The sequence below is a fragment of the Lotus japonicus genome, chromosome 3 (assembly GCF_012489685.1).
Source record: "Lotus japonicus ecotype B-129 chromosome 3, LjGifu_v1.2".
NCBI lineage: Eukaryota > Viridiplantae > Streptophyta > Magnoliopsida > Fabales > Fabaceae > Lotus > Lotus japonicus.
In genome coordinates, this window is record NC_080043.1 from 8939536 (window position 1) to 8961112 (window position 21577).

At 32.8% G+C, this 21577-nt stretch overlaps 2 protein-coding genes across 2 annotated transcripts; one reads left to right on the top strand and one right to left on the bottom strand.

Annotated features, from left to right (window-relative positions):
• Positions 1–669: 669 nt before the first annotated feature.
• On the top strand, positions 670–3597 carry LOC130742883 (NAD(P)H dehydrogenase (quinone) FQR1-like). Its single transcript, XM_057594984.1, has 4 exons — positions 670–824; positions 2158–2251; positions 2676–2938; positions 3115–3597. The coding sequence occupies exons 1-4, from the start codon at positions 802–804 to the stop codon at positions 3344–3346; spliced, it is 612 nt and encodes a 203-aa protein (XP_057450967.1). The 5' UTR covers positions 670–801; the 3' UTR covers positions 3347–3597.
• A 15004-nt stretch (positions 3598–18601) lies between these two features.
• Positions 18602–20335, bottom strand: LOC130742880 (GDSL esterase/lipase At5g45910-like). The gene is made up of 5 exons (XM_057594981.1): positions 20101–20335; positions 19606–19794; positions 19364–19509; positions 18946–19219; positions 18602–18843 (listed from the first exon to the last, which is right to left on the bottom strand). Exons 1-5 carry the CDS (start codon positions 20333–20335, stop codon positions 18602–18604), a joined length of 1086 nt encoding a protein of 361 aa, XP_057450964.1.
• Positions 20336–21577: the final 1242 nt, after the last annotated feature.

The window sequence follows — 21577 nt, forward strand, 5'->3', positions numbered from 1 at the left end:
AATAGCTGTAACGTCCGCTATCAAGGTAGCGGTAACTTCCGCTATGATATGAATATATCATAGCGGAAGTTACTGTAATTTAAATTACGGTTTCTTTCTTCTTCTTCCTCCTTTCTTGTTCCTTTGCTCCTTCGTCCTTTTCCTTCTTCCTCTTTCTTTCTTCTCCTTCGTGATACAATGAGTATGGTGGTGGGAGGCTACGGTGAGATGGAGGCTAGGGTTTTTTTTTCAATTGGGAGAAGACTAGCGTGAGAATGAGAGAAGGAGATGGTGAGATTAGTTTTTTTTTTGTTTGTAAATTGAAGTAGTTTTTTTTTAAATATTTGGGGGTATAAATGTATTTTCACACTTAAAGGGGTGGTGTGAATAGTAAATGGGATGGTCCAAATAGTCTCTCCCGTTTCATGTAACCCTATCAATTCACCTATGGATCCATAGAAAAGCCTCGGGCTTAGCAATTATTTAATGAGTAATGACGTAGTAATAAAATTTCCAAAATATTTGACCATGATGATGATGATGAAGAGCGTGACACAATCCTATCATCATTAATCATGTGGCTTGCAACGGTGTCGTTTCATCTAAGATACATTACCCACTAATTAATACTACTAATAAATTAAATAATTATTATTTATTACACACTGTACACACTGTAAACAATAAACGTGTAGAGGATTGTCTATAAATAGCAAGTGCTCCCTCTCCATTTCACTATCGTCGTCAACTTCACCAGTGCTTCGTTTGCGTAACAGCGAATCACAGTTGAACTCGCAACAGAGACCTTCCAAGACTTCATCAATGGCGGTCAAGGTTTACATTGTGTACGTTTTCCCCAAACTTCTTCTTCTTTTCTGTAATGCTGTGTTCTTCATCAATTTCCTTCAATCTTTGTTGATATTCTTCGTTAATCTCTGGTTTTGTGCTGTCATTTTCATTTTCTGGTGCTGTTGTTTGCAATTCATGCCGATCACGATGTGATGTTGTTTAATTTACTCAGTTTTCTTCAGTTCTTGAAGCATTTTTCAACATTCGTTGGAGATCTTGCGTGTGTTGTATCGATTTTGGCATTTTGCTTAGTAGTAATCAGAATCATCGTATGCTAAACAGTTCAATCAGAAATTCAGAATCAACATTCATTGGAGATCTAGCGTGTGTATCAAATTTCGTCAAGTAATCTGCACTGAAGGAGTGAATATTCTTTTACTACATGAATTGCAATGATTGAAGCACTGTATTTTCTGTTGCCAATAGATATAGCTTATTTTGATGATAACTCACTCATTCTCTTGCAATACTCAACAGTTAGGAAAAACGGTTTTCTTGGAACATGAAATTGTTCAGTATAGTACTATAGAAGTCCAATTGCAGTCTTAGAAGTCCAATTGTTCAGTATATTGATTTGATGATCTTTTTAAATAGAGGTTCATAACTAATTTCTTATTGATATTGCATCATGCTTTTCTAATATTTCTCTCCAGCATGATTATTTTTGGCTCTGTTCTAACAGAGGCTTTGGCATGATGTACTGGCTCTGATGGATGAACTTGTGATCCTATGTTTTGATTCAGCTATATGATTTTGTAATTTTGTTTAGGCTTAATTTTCTTTCTTAGATATATTTGTTAATTTCTTAGTCGCCTTCCTTGTTATTATTTTTAGGATTTCAGGCATGAGTGCAATTCATGTCATAAGTTCCTATTGTTTGTATGAGTTGCAATTTGGACAATGATGATTAGTAACCTAAATTGCAGTTAGTTTTTAAGTTGACATAATTCCTAGTTCACGAGCAAAGTTACAAAAGTGGGATATGTTTTTTACAGGGAAAAGTAGAGATGATTCATCTATTTTCTTTTTGATCAAAATTTGCAATCTTAGATAGTAATATATGAAATTTATCAAGTAACTTAGAAATTGGGTGCTCAGAGATTGACTTGTCCTGAATTTGTCAAAGATGATTTGAAAATATTGCTATCATTACAAAAAAGGAAAATTCATATGGACTCTTGTTTCTATATAACTCTACTAATAAATTATAGTCTTATGTTTTCTGCTACTTGCCTTTTGTTTTTGTTAATCTGCATTTCCTCTATCTTTTCTCATTGTCCTTTAGATTTTTTCTCAATTATCCTTTCATTTTGTTGATTTCTTTGACAGGTACTACTCCATGTATGGGCATGTGGAAAAACTAGCAGAAGAAATAAGGAAAGGGGCTGCTTCTATAAAAGATGTTGAGGCGAAACTATGGCAGGCATGTATTAATGTTTCAAAATTTTCATTTCTCTATGCATTCTAAGGCTTAATTCCCCATAGAGCATAGTGAATACTGAATACTTGGTTTTCAGTTCATTTTAGCTGTAACATTCTGTTGGTTAAGATCCTTCATTGTGACTGTATTCTGTTGCCCATGAACTTTCAGAAACTTCTACTACTTCATGTCATTTTTATGGCCTCAATGTTCTATCAAATCTACCCATATAGGTGCTATCTAACAGCAGGATATCTTGCATGTGGTTTACAAAAAAATGTTGTGTGATTAATTTCGGTATATTGTGTAATTTTGGAGTAAGATTTTACTTCCCATATTAACTCTTGCTAAATTTGAGATGTGATAAGAACAACTACATTATTTAGAGCACAGAGCTTCCTTGCTTATCTTATTGAACCGTGAACAGGTACCTGAGACACTGTCAGATGAGGTGCTTGGTAAGATGATGGCACCACCCAAGACTGATGTGCCGATCATTACCCCCAATGAACTCCCTGAGGCTGATGGCTTTGTTTTTGGCTTCCCGACAAGATTTGGAATGATGGCTGCTCAGTTTAAAGCTTTTTTTGATTCGACCGGAGGTTTATGGAAAAAACAAGAGCTTGCAGGCAAGCCTGCTGGAATCTTCTACAGCACTGGTTCTCAAGGAGGTGGACAAGAGACTACAGCGTAAGAACCTTTATCTGAGACTCCTGAGTGTTTGGTTTCTTACTTGAATACCAAGGTGAATCAAAACATTAATGCTATGAAACTTTTGGAATCCATCACAATCATTATCTTAGTGTTGGGTTTCTTACTCCAGTACCAAATGTTAATGCCATTGCAACTTTTGGAATCCATCACAGGCTTACTGCTATCACTCAGCTGGTTCATCATGGAATGCTATTTGCTCCAATCGGTTACACATTCAATCGCATGTTCGAGATGGAGGAAGTGAAAGGTGGAAGTCCATATGGTGCTGGAACTTATGCTGGTGATGGCTCCAGACAGCCAACTGAGCTTGAGTTGAAGCAAGCATTCCACCAAGGGAAGTACATTGCCTTCATCACAAAGAAGCTCAAGCAAGCTCCTGCATGATGTTGTGATCATCATATAGAACACACCATTAAACGATACCAAACTATTGCTTAAAACCCATTACCCATTTTTAGCTTTCCACAATATTGAGCTATATTTTCCTGTCCTGCAAGTTTATTTTTTAATATTTTAAAAAACAAAAATGCATTATATGCGTGTTATAGGATGCAGTGGTTGTTGCAATTCGATAAATGATGAAAGTTTGGTTTGTCTTATCCTCTTGAGTTAGGCTGAGCAAACTCTTGTTCCCATTGTTTGTATTTCTGCAGCGACCTGTTTGGATTTAAATTCATCTCTACTATTCTGTTGCATATAAATGAAGATTGCATGTTTGAAGAAATTAATTTCATGTATGTCCACAATAGCTAAATTTGTTCATGCTAAGGTATCAGAAAATTAAAATGGTATAAATGGAGAAAAATTAAAATGAAAGTTGTATGTGATTTAAATCTTATCAGGCCTTTCCGTGTTAATCATATAGTACTGAAACGGTACCGAAAGGTGGTGTGTTTTACTTGATCACTTTGGAGCAATCGTAGTGCTTATTTTATAATTTGAAAAGGACAATAATACGCATTACCAAACATTACAAACCTTCTAATCTTTCATTATATGTGTTGTCGATATGGATTATACTATTGCAATAACCCGTGCGTTGCACAGAATTTTATGTTAAAATTTTTTAATAAATAAATTAGTTTTCATGTATATGTAATTTTTAAATTATAAATAATTCAATCGTGTATAAGTCAACTGTGTAATAATATATGAAGAAAAAATGAGATAAATAAATGAAGTTGTGTTGTATACATCAAACATTTCCATAAACTTCCTTAAACACTACATTTATGGTACTGGTATGTTGTTTGCCCGCCTCATCCAGCATACAAAGTTTAAGACCATTTCTTGAGCGTACTCTAGAAAGAGATACATATAACTAATCATGAATGAAGACATGCCTCGGAAGGAAGAGTCCAACCTGAAATAGTGTTTGTCCTTGACTTTTGTTTATGATCATCGCAAAGCATACTGAAATTGTCTTCTTCTAAATTTAATTGGAAATTTGGAATCAGAAGGAACCAAGTTCATTCTTGAAATGTGCACTTTGTCATTAGCATTTGTTCCTGTGATAACAATTGCACCAATAAAACGCTCACCAAGTTCATCCACAATTAACTTAGTTTCATTGCTTAATCTATATGTCTCGAAAGCATGATTAAAGTATCAACTTTCAATAATAGTTTGTGGTTAGGCATTCTGAACTTTTAGTGTCGTTCAAAAATTCTGTGGTAACCCACTCACCTCGGATTTCAGAATTCTCATCAGATCGCAAGGCAGAGTTGGAGCTCGGATATACATGTTCTGGTGTAGCTATCATGTCAAGCATGTAAGTGTTTATCATTTCAACAGCCTCTAGTGTAGGACTAATATTTCTCTATCTTGAAAGAATTGCGAGTCTTTCATTTATGCGGAAAGTCAGGGTATGTATATTTAATCAATTCCATTAATAGGTTAGGACTAATTGAGATGAGTAGATTTGGCGGGATTTGAACATCATACTCTCCTGCTCCGGAATCAAGATGATCGTCATTCTCAATTTTAAGAATCCAATCTGCAAACTCTTTGATTTCTTTTGCTTCATCGGTCTTCCCAGCTACGGTTAGCCGCATGTTCTTAGACAATTTTATAACTTTGCAATGCTTTCACAATGAGGAAGAGTTTACACAATTTCCTATCTGCTTCCTGTAGTAATATGTAGGATTTGTCTAAAACCACCTCCAAGTATTACTATTTTTCCTCTAAAAGGTTTATGTACACTGTATTCATTTTTCAACCTCATTAAATCTCGGAGTGTAATGTCTAGAGCTTCGAAATAATAATTTTTCAACATTGGAGCTTCATCTCATATAATAAGGTTTGACTCAAGCAGAAGCTTTGCTCATAAACTTCTCTGCTTTATATTACATGTTGAGGTCTTTGTAGCATCTAGTGGAATGCAAAATTTATATGGAGTTGTTCTGCCTTCAGGAAAGAGTAATGATGTTATGTCATTAGAAGCAAAATTAAGCAGAATTGATCATCTGGTTCTAAGTGATGCGGATAAAGTGTTTCAGACAAAGGTCTTTTCGGTTCCACCATCGCCATATAATAAGTATATGCCTCATGAGTTTGACAACACATATGTGACAACCCTCTCATATACATACTTTTGCTCAGGTGTAAGCATACTAAGCAACTCTTCATATTGCACCTTTAATGCATCTTTGTCATAGTTTAGTTCATCGGCATTAAATCTATTGTGAAATTGCAGGACTTCATCATATTCTGGAGTTGGCAAAGATGAGTAATCATTTAATAACCTAACATTTCTTTGGAGTAACTTATCAATTTCAATGATACATAAATTTTTTAAATCAGCATCTACGATTCGTAGTCCTGCAGTCGAGAAGGAAGATTAATTAATGATTTTTAACTGTATCAAATATAACTAAATTTGTTCACACGCTTTGTATACTTATATTGCGCAACATGATTTTCTAAAGTTTTGGATTTCAATTAAATTAAATTCAAGCAATAATTATATTATTATAGAAAAATTTCAAATCTTAATAATATAACTTGAAAACCTACATACTTGGATCATGAAATGTTTTTCTTTTATAATGTAGAATATCTTTTGATAAGAGAAGCCAGCATGCGTCCCAAACATCTTTAGGTTTTGGGATTGAATTCATCATTAACATTCTTACAAAGAGTTTCTTGATTTGTTCTCCGGAAACTAAATCAGGGACTTCTTTAATTGCATCTATATTCTTTGTTATATGTTAGCAACCCCAATTTATCGCATGCTTCTTTAAAAGTATCAAATGTTATTCTCATGTATATACCTCTCTGATGCCTGGAGGGATATATTGTAGTCTGCCAATTTTAAAACCTCTCTTTCTTGGTTTCCAGATTCTATCTTTTTTATGATTAACAAATCTATTGCAAAAATCAGTATATGTTAGATTCTACCCGTTCCGGTATTTTTCATTAGCTGCAAACCAAGCCATAAACATTGTAGATTTTGTACCTCTTTTCAAGAACATCTCCAACGTCTTCATCATCATTATAATATATATCAAATATTTATTTGGGAGATGAAAATTTAATTTTTGCACCGACGGTCATCGTTTGTGTATGGTAAAGCCAAATATCCTCCAAGCTGCCTCACGCGGAGAAAGATAACGACAATCATAATATTGTTTTACCTCGTCCACTGACTCTTTCGCTTGAGCATCGTTGTTCTTATTTGAAATTTCAAGCATTGGTCGGACTGCACCTTTGTTGATATATTTGAACAAATATTTTATAGCATTGAACTTGTTACAATACTTATTCATGGAGACCTTGAACTGACCATCAGAATTAGCCTCCAAAATATTATCTATGATGTACACATCGTCTTCTGATATATGTGCATCAAACCTTTGCATGAGATCCCTTCTAATCGTAGCATGCATTGTCCCGCACTACGTATAAGATAATAACTTGATTAATTTATAACTATTTAGAAAAAATATTATATACACTATATAAACTTAACGAAAGATACCTTCTCATCAAGTAGTATCATCTCAGTGGTTGTAACTTTGGTCCTCAGTCATTGAAATCTAAACCGTTCCACTTCCTGATAACTCTAGCTCTGACTCTCCAGTCCAGCTTCCTAGGCTTAATTTCATATAGAAGAGTAAATTGCTTAGACATTGTAACACAAGGTAGAGTTTAGAGAAGACACAGATACAATGTTTGATAAAGATTGTAGAAGAAACGAAGAAACCAACTATTATATAGAACGTAGAATGATTTAAGGAAGAAATAAGGAATGATTTAAATAAATTAATTCAATTAAAATTGGCATGGTTTTAGGAAGAATTAAGGTGGGTGGAAATACGTTTCAAGTATAAATCATTGTGAAAAAAGTAATTAGTCAAAACATTGTTATTGGTGGAAACAAATAAAACAAATTTGAATATTTTTTTGGTTACAGGAGGAAGATAAACAAATTTGAATATAATTTAATAATTGAAAACTTTTTTATGTATAATATTCAAATACATATTGAAAGAAAGATTTTAAGACATTTCTAGTTATAATATTCGATATACCCATGGTTTAAAATCTTTTTTTTCAACGGTTAAAATGTGTTTCTTTAAGAGTTAGTATATTTAATTTAAATATTAAGAGTTAATAATAAATATTTTCCCTCTTAAAAATTGTTGTCGTAGGGTTGTAATTCGTATGGCTTTCTTTGTTGGGTTTGTACTTATCCTTTGTCGAGAGGGTTTATATCTCGACTCTTTATGAATTCAATAAACTTTTTGCTTTCGAAAAAAATTGAAATATTATAGTCACAGAAAAAATATTTTTAAAACACTAATATTACAAGTTTTGTTGGTTTCATTTTTCAAAGAATTCTCATTGTTATAATTAACATTTTGGAGACTAGTGGCTAAAGGATAAAAAAAAATTTAACATTTAAAATGGAATGGAATCAAATTTCATATCCTAATTATTTTAATTAAATTGATCATTATAGTGTTATAATTAAGCATGATTACCTGAAGAAAATATATTAATTAAGAACGTAAAACAATAAAATAATAATAGAATCAATGGGTCTTGTATATTCTAAAATAAAAATTATTTTATAACTCTAATTACCTTATTGAAAAATATTACTCCCTCCGTTCCCTATTATAAGTCACATTTTTTGAAAAAAAATTGTTACAAAATATAAGTCATTTTCTAATATCTAGGAACCATTAAATAATTTTTTCCAAGTTCACTCTCATATTTAATATGAAAGAGATGATAAACTTTAGAAGTATTAACTTGGAAAGAGAAAACCATAGGAAAGTAAATAAGGGTAATCTAGGAAAGTAAATCATTTTTTTTGCAAATTTATTACTAGTAACTACTTTTCTTAATCTAAGAGAATTAGTTATTTGTGACTTATATATAGGAACGGAGGGAGTATTAAATATCACTTCTTAATGTTGAATAGAGGATTTGTATGGTGTGAAATTTAGGGTGAAATGAATTGAATGAGAGAAACAATCCTAATGAAAACACGTTGAATGAAAGTTAATTAAAACAATAAAAAATTATTTTCAAAAAGAAAAATAGAAAATTGAGATAAGAAGAAAGTGAGGAATTGTGGGAGTGAAAAATGCTTGTATTTGAAAAATTAAAAATTGAGGATAGATTTTTCAATCAACACGGGCTGGAGCAAGATATAACTTAATTAGGCGCTCATCTGCAACACTTTGTCAATTAAATGGTTTGATTTGCATTGTTGGTGGTATTACTTTATTGAAACAACAAAGATGTTAGCCGATTCAGGTGAAGAAATGGATCTAAGAAATTAGAGTTTTTAGCCTTTTCTTCTTTCAAAGTGTCACTTGAAGAGGTTGTAGACCAAAGATGCCCTACTTATTTTTATTCTTCTTTACAAAAGAAAGGGATTTAGCTGCTCCTCATATGATTGGTATGCAAACCCGAGAATGTGCTTGGGGGTGGGAACAACCTGGTAGCTTTGTTCACTGGACTGTACCCCCTGCATCAACTGAATTATCTAAGGAAAGGCTGGGACAATTGCTCTGGACAGATTGGTTCTGTCTCAAATCTTATTGTTGTAAAGTAAGAAGGCGTGGCTTTCATTTGGAGGAGTGAAGGGTGGGATCATTTTATCTGTTATTGTTGGTCACTTGGTCTGATAGAGAAGGTTCTCTGCATTCTTGCTTTGGCTTCTCTAGTTTAGTGGATCTGTCAAGAGCATGACATATATACTGCCTCTAGCAGCTCGCATTACTCCTTTTTAGTGCTTTTTATTTTCCCCTGTTTTCTTGTATCTTTTTTCTAGCACCAATGGTGCTTTCCTTTTCTTTATTATATATATATATATATATATATATATATATATATATATATATATATATAAAAATTAGGCATTCCAAAAAACATTACTTGGAAGATGAAAGGATACGTGCAAATAAGGACAACAATGTAGTTACTAGAAACCGAAAATAGATAATTCAAGATTGAATGGAAAAATTAAATTGTTAATAAAGAAAGATATAAATTGAGAGAATTCAATACTTGGAAGATGAAAGGATACGTGCAAATAAGGACAACAATGTAGTTACTGGAAACCGAAAATAGATAATTCAAGATTGAATGGAAAAATTAAATTGTTAATAAAGAAAGATATAAATTGAGAGAATTCAATCGGTTATTGCAGCAAAACCATCATGAACTTCATACTTCAACGCTAAGCTTTTTCCTAGAGGATCAACAGTGTATCATGTCCCAGCAGTCTGAAGTTTAAGCATCATCGCGTCATATTCACTAATCAAATCAAAGTCCTGCAAAATTAAACGAAAACTTTAATGATATCGTAGACAATATAAAATATATGACACCATTTCATTAAACAATCAGGTAGAGAATAAACCTTGCCCATATGATGTAGAACAACAAAGTTCTGCATCTCCATGATCAAAACAAATATAATGAAGAGAAGGTCAAGGTATTTTTATTGTGTTTGAAATGTTAAGAGCATGTGGATTTATATAGCTTGAGAAAGGCAGGATTTTTTAAAATGAAAAATTTAATTTTTTTCAAAAAACCAAAACATTGATTTCGTAAAAAACGTGAAATTCCAAATTTAGAGATAACTATATACTCTTCTTCGTGTATGGTTTAAAGAGTATGGCCACATATTTGGAAATTATTTGAAAGTAAACCATTAACACGTTTCAGGAGCAATCAAATTTATACCAATTGCGCAAATAAAAAAGTCAGAGATTAATAAAAACTAATTGCACGGGATTCTGCAGTTTATACTAATTACAGAAATAAAAAAGTCAAACCAATGGTATCAAATTAATGTAATTAATTTTCCTATTAACAAAAAAAAAATTAATGTAATTAACAGATTCCATTTGAAAACAGGCTGGAATTGAAACAACTTATATTATTAAGATTGAGCTAGGAGGCTGTGTGAAAATTTTGGGCTTTTAAAAAACCGTTCAATTACAACGTAAATCAAGTTTGGCTTAATTGTCTCAAAAGAAATCAAGTTTCATGTTTGGCCTAATTGCAACGTAAATTAATTTTTTTTTAAAATGTAATCGACATTCAATGCTTGAAATAGTCAAACAATCAAAAGAAATGTTTACTGGCCAATTATTGTCGACCAAATTTAGAATTGTTTGATTTTTGTATTTACTTAATTATTGTTTAATGTTGTAATTAATGTCGACCAATCAAAAATTAATGATTTGGACTAATGAGAAATAGACATGTGGAAATTCAATGAAAACACCCAATAAAAACATGACATGTGGAAATTAGAAAGCATTATGACTCACTTTGGTGGATGAGCTTTATATAGTATTAAGATTAGTGATAGTTAAAGTCTCTTAAATATCCTCAAGAATGACATTGGATTTGAGATTTGATCATATTGCGATGAGTACGTTAGCATATTATCCAAAACTCTACTTTTTAGTTCTTACAGTTCCATTCTAGTTAATTTTGTCACGACGGGTGCTATATGTTACGACGTGAGAGACCACGTAATGTAAGAATTGGGTAACGTGGATAAATATTAAGATTATCATGAATCATACTTATTATGAATAAGATGTTTACAAAACTCAAGAATCCTTATAAAAGTGGTCGGATTAGTTGGTCTTGTCTGGCTTTAAAAGCTCAACGTTTACATAAGTTACACATTCAATCCAACAACACTACCAACTTTCATATATTCTATCTATATATATTAGTAAAGTTCAATTGAGCTAAGTATTAGGGGCGGATTTACCGCCTGGCTTGCCTGGGCCTTTGCCCAGGCTCGCCAAAAAAAATGTTTTTTTTCTTTGGACTAGGTGTACTTTTGGGTCAAAAAGAAAAGGAGAGAAAGGGCAAAATTTGAAGGGTATGCCAAAATTAAGGGACTAATTTCCATGCGCCGCTGTATGTGGGTGAGGGTGAGTGAAGCAGGGGGAGCGGCCGCCGGCGGTGGGTGAGTGAAGACTGAAGAGGGTTGTGGCGGTGTGGCCTGTGGGTGAGGGTGAGTGAAGAAGGCCAAAAGGGGGAGCGGTGGGTTGTGAGGGTGAGTGAAGAATCAACCCTTCCGTTCTGCATCTCTGTAGTTTCATTTCTCTGTTTCTACATCAGAGAACTAACTGTTATGTAAGCCAGTAGCAGATGGTCTTGTGAACGGTGGTTTAGGAAGAAGGGCAAATTGACTTGGTGAGGTGGGATGTCAGGAGGATGATCGGAAAGTATGAAAGTGAAATAAATCTGGGTTTTGGGTTTTTGATAGTGTGATGAAATGAAACTGGGTTTGATGGGAAATTGTTTTATTTTGTATTCTTTTAGCAAATAATTAATTCATTGGAGTAGTCAAATTGGAAGCCAACTACTCATAATAGATGGTTCTAGTACTCTTTTTTTTGAACCGGTTCTAGACTTCTAGTACTCTCATCGTGTCAAAATTGCATAGACAAGGACCAAGCTGTAAAATTGGGGGAGGGAATGGAGAAAAAAATTATAAAACTATGGTAGATATGTAAAGTTATAAAAGTTAATAAAAGTTGACCAAATACTGCAAAAGAAATGAAAAAAACAATTATTATAGATTTTAGATTTTTATTATATCAATTGTGATTTTTGTTTAAAAAATCCACGCCGCAATGGTCGTAACAACATCACAGGTACCGCAATCGCAACCGCAATTTAAAACCTATTGCAATTTCCTAGGTTGTATCTTCAATTAGGTGCTCATACAACTATACTGCTACGACAGATGCCGATCATGTGACAAGTAGATATATTTTTGTTGGTAAAATGACGAGTCTTTTTTAAGGTTTATAACTATTTATATATTGTGGTGTGTGAATTTATGGTTTTAAAATTTGCCCAAGCTTCCCAAAATTTCTAGTTCCGCCACTGCTAAGTATTAAATACAAATACACGTGAGAACCTACATACATTAGTAAAAAAATTGGTGTTTTAATGAGATAGCTTAGTGAGTGAATGAACGGGTAGTGGAAACTTGTGCACTAATGATTTCAGTTTTAAACTTAATAAATATCAAATGTATAAGCAAAAGAGTAACATCCATGCCAAAAGTGTAACATACCACAAAGTTATATCTGCAAATGGTTTTAGCACAGTACCTTAAATTAAAATCAAATTTAATGTTAATTTTAAACTAATATCAATTTAGTCCAAAAAAAAAAACTAGGGTTAAAAACTATAACCGTCCCTGAACTTTGAGCGAGTTTTGAAAACCGTCCTTCGCCGGAAAATTATCTGAAAACCGTCCTCAGACTTTTAAAAACAAATTTGACCCGTCCCTCCGGTCACCATAGGTCCGGCCGGAGCTTACGTGGCCGTCCACGTCATTAATGAGAGTCCGACGTGTATTTTTTTAAAATAATAAATATTTCCTAATTATCTGAATTACCTCATTTATCCTAAATTAACTCTAAATTCCCAAATTAACCTTAAACCTAGTTTCTTCATATCTTCATTATCATCTCTCTCCTTTATCGTTTATGTTCTTTCTTATTTCTTCATCTTCATCTCATTTCATCTAACAACAATATCATCATCTTCTTCATGTCTTCATTTCCTCCAACATCCCAAAACACGCCACCACCCCCAACCCTAACACATCGCACCACCGTCGCAACCACATAGCGCCGCCGCCGCAACCACACCGCACCGCCACCCCCAACCCTAGCCCAAACCGCGCCTCCACCTCCAACCATCAACAAACCTCAAAACGCGACCTAGAAAGAAGGGGGTTTTGCTGGGTTTGAAGAGAAAGAGGGTAGGGATGGCAATGGGTCGGGTAGGGTGCGGGTTTTGCCAAACCCAAACCCAAACCCGAAATCAAAAACCCACACCCGCACCCGCACCCGAACCCGAAATGGGTGGTGAACTTAAACCCACACCCGAACCCATTGGGTTTCGGGTTCACCCGACCCGTACCCACACCCGCACACAACCTCAAACAAACAGTTGAACTCGGAAACCCGACCTGAAAAAGACTGTGAAGAGAGCTATATTATGTAATGTAACATTGTAATTGCCATGTTACTGTTAAATTAATATGCAAGATGCTGCATATATTGTACTGCACAAGCAGAATACTTAGGTTTCACTTATACAGATCCGGGTTCGGGTAGGGTTCGGGTGCGGGTTTGGCCAAACCCAAACCCGAACCCGAAAGTGATCGGGTAAAACCCGAACCCGAACCCGAACCCATTTAACTCGGGTTTTCACCCAAGAAATCGGGTCGGGTCGGGTCGGGTGCCCATGGGTTCGGGCTTCTCTGCCATCCCTAAAAGAGGGGGATTTGGCTGGGTTTGAAGAGAAAAAGGGAGATTTGACTTCAGATGTGAACAACAGTGGAGGAGCTGCCGAGTTTCGTTTCAGATCTGAACAACGACGGTGGGAGACTACCTTCTTCTTCTTCTTCTTCTTCTTCTTCTTCTTCTTCTTCTTCTTCTTCTTCTTCTTCTCGGGTTTTCTGGGCTTGATGTGTTTCAATTTGCGCTTTCTGAGTTTCGATTTGGGTTTTGGGTTTTGTGGGTGGTGGTTCTGGGTTCGATGTTGAATATGTTGCAGTGGTGGTTCAATTTTGGAGCCTGTGTATTCTTTCCTGGGCTCTGGGTTTTAGGGTTTGTGGTGGGTTCTGGATGTTAAAGATAATAATGAAGAAGATGATGATTTCTGAATTTGTTTCTTCAAGTTGTTTAAGACTTGATTGTTATCAGATTTGCTTAAATTTCTGGGCTCTGCGTGTTTGAAGTTTTGCACAAATATGGTGCCAACGCCTAACATAATGATAAAGACATATTAACTATTATTGTATTCCTTGAATACTTTCGTCAGGATTTTTGGTATGCCCAGCAATTGAAGCTTATTCTTATTTTTATTTTGCCATGGAATCTTATTTTGCCATTGAAAATTCCCTGAAGCTTATTCTTATTTTGCCATGGAATCTACAGTCACAAAGTTTCAATGGAAGATGATGAAGAAGTTTTTTTATTTTAAAATTCAGGATGAAGATGTTTATTTTGAAATAAATGATGATGTTTTTTTTAGAAATATTTATTATTTTAAAAAAAATACACGTCGGACTCTCATTAATGACGTGGACGGCCACGTAAGCTCCGGCCGGACCTATGGTGGCCGGAGGGACGGGTCAAATTTGTTTTTAAAAGTATGAGGACGGTTTTCAGATAATTTTCCGGCGAGGGACGGTTTTCAAAACTCGCTCAAAGTTCAGGGACGATTATAGTTTTTAACCCAAAAAACTATTAACAATAAAGCATACTTCCGCCAAAATTAATCTTGATATGCAATGGTCTTAGTTTGCTGTCCAATTTTCTACACGAATATATGTCTATTTTTCTTAAACTCACAAACTCTTAGAATTCCTTAACATAGTAACTCCGAAGAAAAACTAACATTAAATTAAAAATAGTAGCATGATGGCAATACCAGTGTCAAAAACTGAATAAAATTGTTAATGTCAGAAGGTTATTCAACTATCTACATTAAATAAATAAAAAATGAAATGTATTGTATTGAACCATGCATCTATTATATCTCTATATAAACAAACCAGTGAAATCACTCACAAACTCAAATTATTCATATTTCTTAGACTTCAGCTGCTGGTGAGAAAAAAATGACAATTGTCTCTAACTACTTCAACAAGTATGTCATTTTTAATTATTTTAGTTAATTTCAAAATTGCTTTTTTAAATTACTCATTCTTATTTCTTTATTACAGGAGAAAGATCATCAACAACAACAAAAAACACACATTACTTAGTGATATATCCCTGTTGCAAATGATTGGAAAATAAAAATGTGAGTTTCACATATATGGTAATTTACTAAACAATTCTTCCCATTCAATTGAAATCATACAAATATATCATCATTTCTATATTTATATGACACAAATCAGTAACAAAGTGTGAGCCACATAAATTTATATACTGCATTAGAAAGATAAGTGTAAAATGTAGTACTCACTATATTCTTGATAAGAAATAGGAATCTTTCACTCCTCAATATTGTCATATTATGGAAAAAAATAGCAACTTAATCATTCAAAGGGAACAAATGACGTCCATCCTGCAGTTAGATAGAATCTATTTTTATGTTCGTGAAAGTGATTTTAAGAGAACTTCTATGCCACCAGCAATGGTAAACAACCACATCAATCTTGATAAAAAAAAATTAGCACAACTGATAACATCATTGCAACGACTAAATCAATATTAGAAAAAAAAATAGTAGACTACCACGTTCATTTCAATACTAATCTAATTAAGTAATTAAATTTCTTTTATATAAAAAAAAACTACTCTCTTTTCAATCTCAATAGAAATCTACCTATATTTTCTTCCGATGAAGCAGGAAAAAAAATCTACCTGTTTGATCCTTTTTTCCCTTATTAGAGAAAGAAAGTGTGAGAATATCATAACTCAATTATATTTAATTATACATATATTCTAAATATTCTTCTAAATAATAGCTTTCTTACCTTTCTGCAAATTTAAATATTACAATTAAAAAATACAAATTAAAAACGAACTCGTGCAACACACGGGTTTAATTTCTAGTGTCCATATGATATTAAACTCAAACATATTACAATCTTCTCCACTAAATAACCATAATTCTTCTTTAACTATGATTTTAGGTTATATACATTTTGTATCCAACAACAATTATGAACTTTATGATAATGTCTATGATATTTAGAAAAATCTTAGTTCATATGAAATTGAATATATATATATAATATATTGGTTACATGGCATAGGGCAAGGCCCCAAAAGAAAAATAAAATTGAATATATTTGATATATGGAAAAATCTAATCTTCCAATCCAATGGTTAGATTTATAATTTAGATCATCTATACTAAGTTTTTAAATAAAGTAAAATTTAGAATACTTACTCTTACTCTTACAGTAAAAAAAAAAGTAAATCTACACAAATTATTTATTGTTGCTTTTGGAATAATTGATAGCATATAAAATATATTTATGTACTTATTTTATTACTTAATTATTATGAACAAGTTAGACTTGATAAAAAATACAAACCTTTTAAAAAGGCTGGACTTATTTTTAAATTTGAAAAATAGATCATATCTGTTTAAGGTGAATTCCGACATCATATGATCCATTTCCACCGTAATTGATATAAAAAAATATAAAAATGATAATTCATTAAAGATACATAATAAGTTCTTACGTTCTTCAAAAGAAAGAAGAGTGTTATTTAATGATAGTATATTGAAGTTATTAGTTCTTTTATTTTACTTAACATATATTTCTACATAACAAATTCAGTAAAAATAATATTTTAGAGATGGAATTCAAATTACACCAAGAACATTTCTAGAGTGAAGGAAAATTAACATTTTACTTAACACTCATATGAACACAAATACTTCATCTTCTTTTTGTTGTGTTTTAAACAACAAGCAATTGTTTAGACTTCTTCTCATACACCGGAGCCTAATCTTGTTATGAAGTCATCATGAGAAAGCATTCATTAGTAGTTTTGCCAGCAAACTAAGATATCTTGGCGATAGGTGTTTTAAGAGGCGGGCATACAAAAGGTCCTTCAACAAGCCCCTTTGCCAACTGTTTATAAGCCGCTTCTGTAAAGTGGGCTCCATCCCAATTTATACGTTTTGAAACGTCAGAGCAAATTGTTGAGTTAGGAGATCCACAACCTACATTGAAATTAACATTATATGGTCCTCCTCCTCCACAACATGCTTTCAAAGCCACATTCCTATCAGTAGTAAGACCTGCAAGATTACATGAGTTTGACATGAATAAATCAGAGTAAATCATTAATAACATGTACTTGTTGTCATATTCTAGTAAAAGAAAATAAAAGCACAACACACCAAATTGTTGAGGTGCTTGAAATAAACGTTTGGCACTATTGTAGTAGTCCAAATACATTATCTTCGCATAAGGATACTTCTTTCTTAATGTCTCTATCGCTTGTTTGAGTTGTCCATTAAAGTACTCAATGAAAGCATTGTAAGCAATAGAGCACCCAAACTGATCATAATCGTCTTTGTTAGTAATATTAACGATTGTCAAAACGCCAGCATTACACCCTATGGGGAAGTTCCCTGGCAAAGCTAGCTCGACGGCTCCCTCTTCTATTAATTCCTATAAAATAGAGAAAAACAAAGAATGAAATGATATTCTTGTTACCTATATGAATGATCATGGTCATGTCAATCATATTTATGATTTTAGGTTATATACATTTTGTATCCAACAACAATTATGAACTTTATGATAATGTCTATGATATTTAGAAAAATCTTAGTTCATATGAAATTGAATATATATATATAATATATTGGTTACATGGCATAGGGCAAGGCCCCAAAAGAAAAATAAAATTGAATATATTTGATATATGGAAAAATCTAATCTTCCAATCCAATGGTTAGATTTATAATTTAGATCATCTATACTAAGTTTTTAAATAAAGTAAAATTTAGAATACTTACTCTTACTCTTACAGTAAAAAAAAAGTAAATCTACACAAATTATTTATTGTTGCTTTTGGAATAATTGATAGCATATAAAATATATTTATGTACTTATTTTATTACTTAATTATTATGAACAAGTTAGACTTGATAAAAAATACAAACCTTTTAAAAAGGCTGGACTTATTTTTAAATTTGAAAAATAGATCATATCTGTTTAAGGTGAATTCCGACATCATATGATCCATTTCCACCGTAATTGATATAAAAAAATATAAAAATGATAATTCATTAAAGATACATAATAAGTTCTTACGTTCTTCAAAAGAAAGAAGAGTGTTATTTAATGATAGTATATTGAAGTTATTAGTTCTTTTATTTTACTTAACATATATTTCTACATAACAAATTCAGTAAAAATAATATTTTAGAGATGGAATTCAAATTACACCAAGAACATTTCTAGAGTGAAGGAAAATTAACATTTTACTTAACACTCATATGAACACAAATACTTCATCTTCTTTTTGTTGTGTTTTAAACAACAAGCAATTGTTTAGACTTCTTCTCATACACCGGAGCCTAATCTTGTTATGAAGTCATCATGAGAAAGCATTCATTAGTGGTTTTGCCAGCAAACTAAGATATCTTGGCGATAGGTGTTTTAAGAGGCGGGCATACAAAAGGTCCTTCAACAAGCCCCTTTGCCAACTGTTTATAAGCCGCTTCTGTAAAGTGGGCTCCATCCCAATTTATACGTTTTGAAACGTCAGAGCAAATTGTTGAGTTAGGAGATCCACAACCTACATTGAAATTAACATTATATGGTCCTCCTCCTCCACAACATGCTTTCAAAGCCACATTCCTATCAGTAGTAAGACCTGCAAGATTACATGAGTTTGACATGAATAAATCAGAGTAAATCATTAATAACATGTACTTGTTGTCATATTCTAGTAAAAGAAAATAAAAGCACAACACACCAAATTGTTGAGGTGCTTGAAATAAACGTTTGGCACTATTGTAGTAGTCCAAATACATTATCTTCGCATAAGGATACTTCTTTCTTAATGTCTCTATCGCTTGTTTGAGTTGTCCATTAAAGTACTCAATGAAAGCATTGTAAGCAATAGAGCACCCAAACTGATCATAATCGTCTTTGTTAGTAATATTAACGATTGTCAAAACGCCAGCATTACACCCTATGGGGAAGTTCCCTGGCAAAGCTAGCTCGACGGCTCCCTCTTCTATTAATTCCTATAAAATAGAGAAAAACAAAGAATGAAATGATATTCTTGTTACCTATATGAATGATCATGGTCATGTCAATCATATTTATGATTAAAGGTTGATTAGTAAAATTGAAATGACTTTTGAGTACTTTAGTTTAATATTACATACAGTTGTGATATTTGTAATCGTTTCAACAATTGAGGGAACTATTTCTCGAAGTTTTGAGATATTTTTATGTGAGAGGAGCGCAATCACATCATTCCCGCCAATCTCTCCCACTAGAAATAATGATTTTTTGAAGTAGCTATTGCACTCTGTCATAAAATAAAGCACACATGAGTTATTATTGAATACATAAAATTTCATGTATTTGACAAATAAGAATTTCACGGAGTTCTGGTAAAACTTACCTTCTTTACTCTTACAGAGGGATGATTTCAATTTCTTAAACCAGCCGAATTGAACGCTCAACGATTTATCCATAGATACTCCGGGGAGCGCAGTTGCACCCGCAAAAGCAAAATTTACACCTTTCTTGATGTCTTGGTCTTTGGTGAGATTTAGATAGGCCGGCAAAAATGGCAGCCCATATGCCTCGGCTACAATTAAAATGACTACATGTGAGCATATTTTTAAATTAAAAAAGTACGATTGCTCAGTCTGAGTAACTCATGATAAATGCTTTTAAAAATATTATGTTAACACAACTTTTATTAGTGAGTAAAATTTATATTTGTATATTCTAAATTAACATCAAATGACCAATAAACACATGAATGCCCTATAATAATATAAAAATATTAGTAATTATATTGTAGCTAAAGTTTCTCTCATTTTTTCTTCATTTTATCCTAGGAAATTTTATTTAAGCTATTTTGAAAGAAAAAATAAAGTTTTCAAAGTACCTATAAAATCTATGATCAATCGGCCATTCGACAAGCGTCCGGATGGGTGTTTAAAGTATGTTGATCCATAAGGACTATCATCAGGTAATTTACCCATTGATGCTGCATTTCCAGTGTCACTTATAGAGTCACCAAAGTTAAAGATAGCCTCATACGGGAGAGGGTTTCCATTAGAAACAACACTTCCAAGGAAAAAACAGGTGCATGTGATGCTAAAGAGATTCATAATCTTCATGATGTTCCTGTGAGATAGAAAAGGTTTAAAGAAATGTTTTAGGATTTGTGTTTGGCATTGAAATTTATCAGCTTTATATATTGTCACAACAATTAACCACTTGTTGTCTTGTTATACAAGTGTATTCTAATTTTGAAGTGGTTTATCTATTTTTGTTCTCATATAGTTGGCATATTATGTGTTTAACTATTATTTTCCAACATAGGAGAATCCTTCAATAAGGATTTGTTGCTCCAAATAATATTTTGTCATTTTTTTGGTATAGTTATTGTTGTGGTAACGTAGCTCCTCTATTTAGATAAAAAAAATCGAATGAAATATATTTTAATAAAAGAAGGTTGAGAAAAAGCTCAAGACAGAACAAAAGGCAAACATGAAAAAAACAAAGCGACAAGCTAAACAACATCAAGCCAAGCCAATCCTATAATCCACAAAAGTCCCTAAACAAAAAAATCAAACAAAAATTTAAAGAATTGAGAAGAAAAGCAAGAAATTCAACCTATCTAGCCTTATGAGACTCAATATAGTGTATTTTTGGCCTTTTTAGGGTGATTCTCGTAGTGTTTTATCTTTTATCATAGGTTTTATTTAGTTTTCCTTCATTTCAATTATTTTTATAATTTAGGTGAACTTTTGTTGTTCAAAATCATTTTTACCTAATTTTTGTGTTTTTCTTGAAGAGTGGCATCTTAACACTGCAATAGTAATAGTTACAACTCTACAACGTTGGAATACTTCAGATCAGATCTGTCACAGTAGAATTGGTACACCGTGTTCGTTCACCGATGGATTCCTCCTATATAAGAAATTTTCGTATGATGTTTACAACACATGAAACTTCATTCTAAGCAATTGGGTTGGTGAGAAAAATAAATGAGGAGATACATAAGCATTCAGTACGACCATACCGGGAGCAATCACGTTTTAAACACCAGAAACTCAATTTTTAGGCATCCTTTTCATTCTTTGACACATCTAAGGGGAAATGCTTGGAGGAAACTTTGGAGGCTTGGAGCTCTGCTACGACTTGAGATATCTTCCTAAATCATGGCCACGGGTCATTTCTCATTTCTTCTTTGCTCCTCTTTTATTTGTACAATTGATGACCCGAGGTTTATTCTATGTTTGTCGAGTCCTTCTTGTTTCTTTCTTCTTCCTTTTTGAGTCTTTTATTGAGTTTTAAGTCAAGTTAAGTCCCTTTTTAGTTCATATTTGCATCTGAGTAGTTTAGGTGTTTTTAAT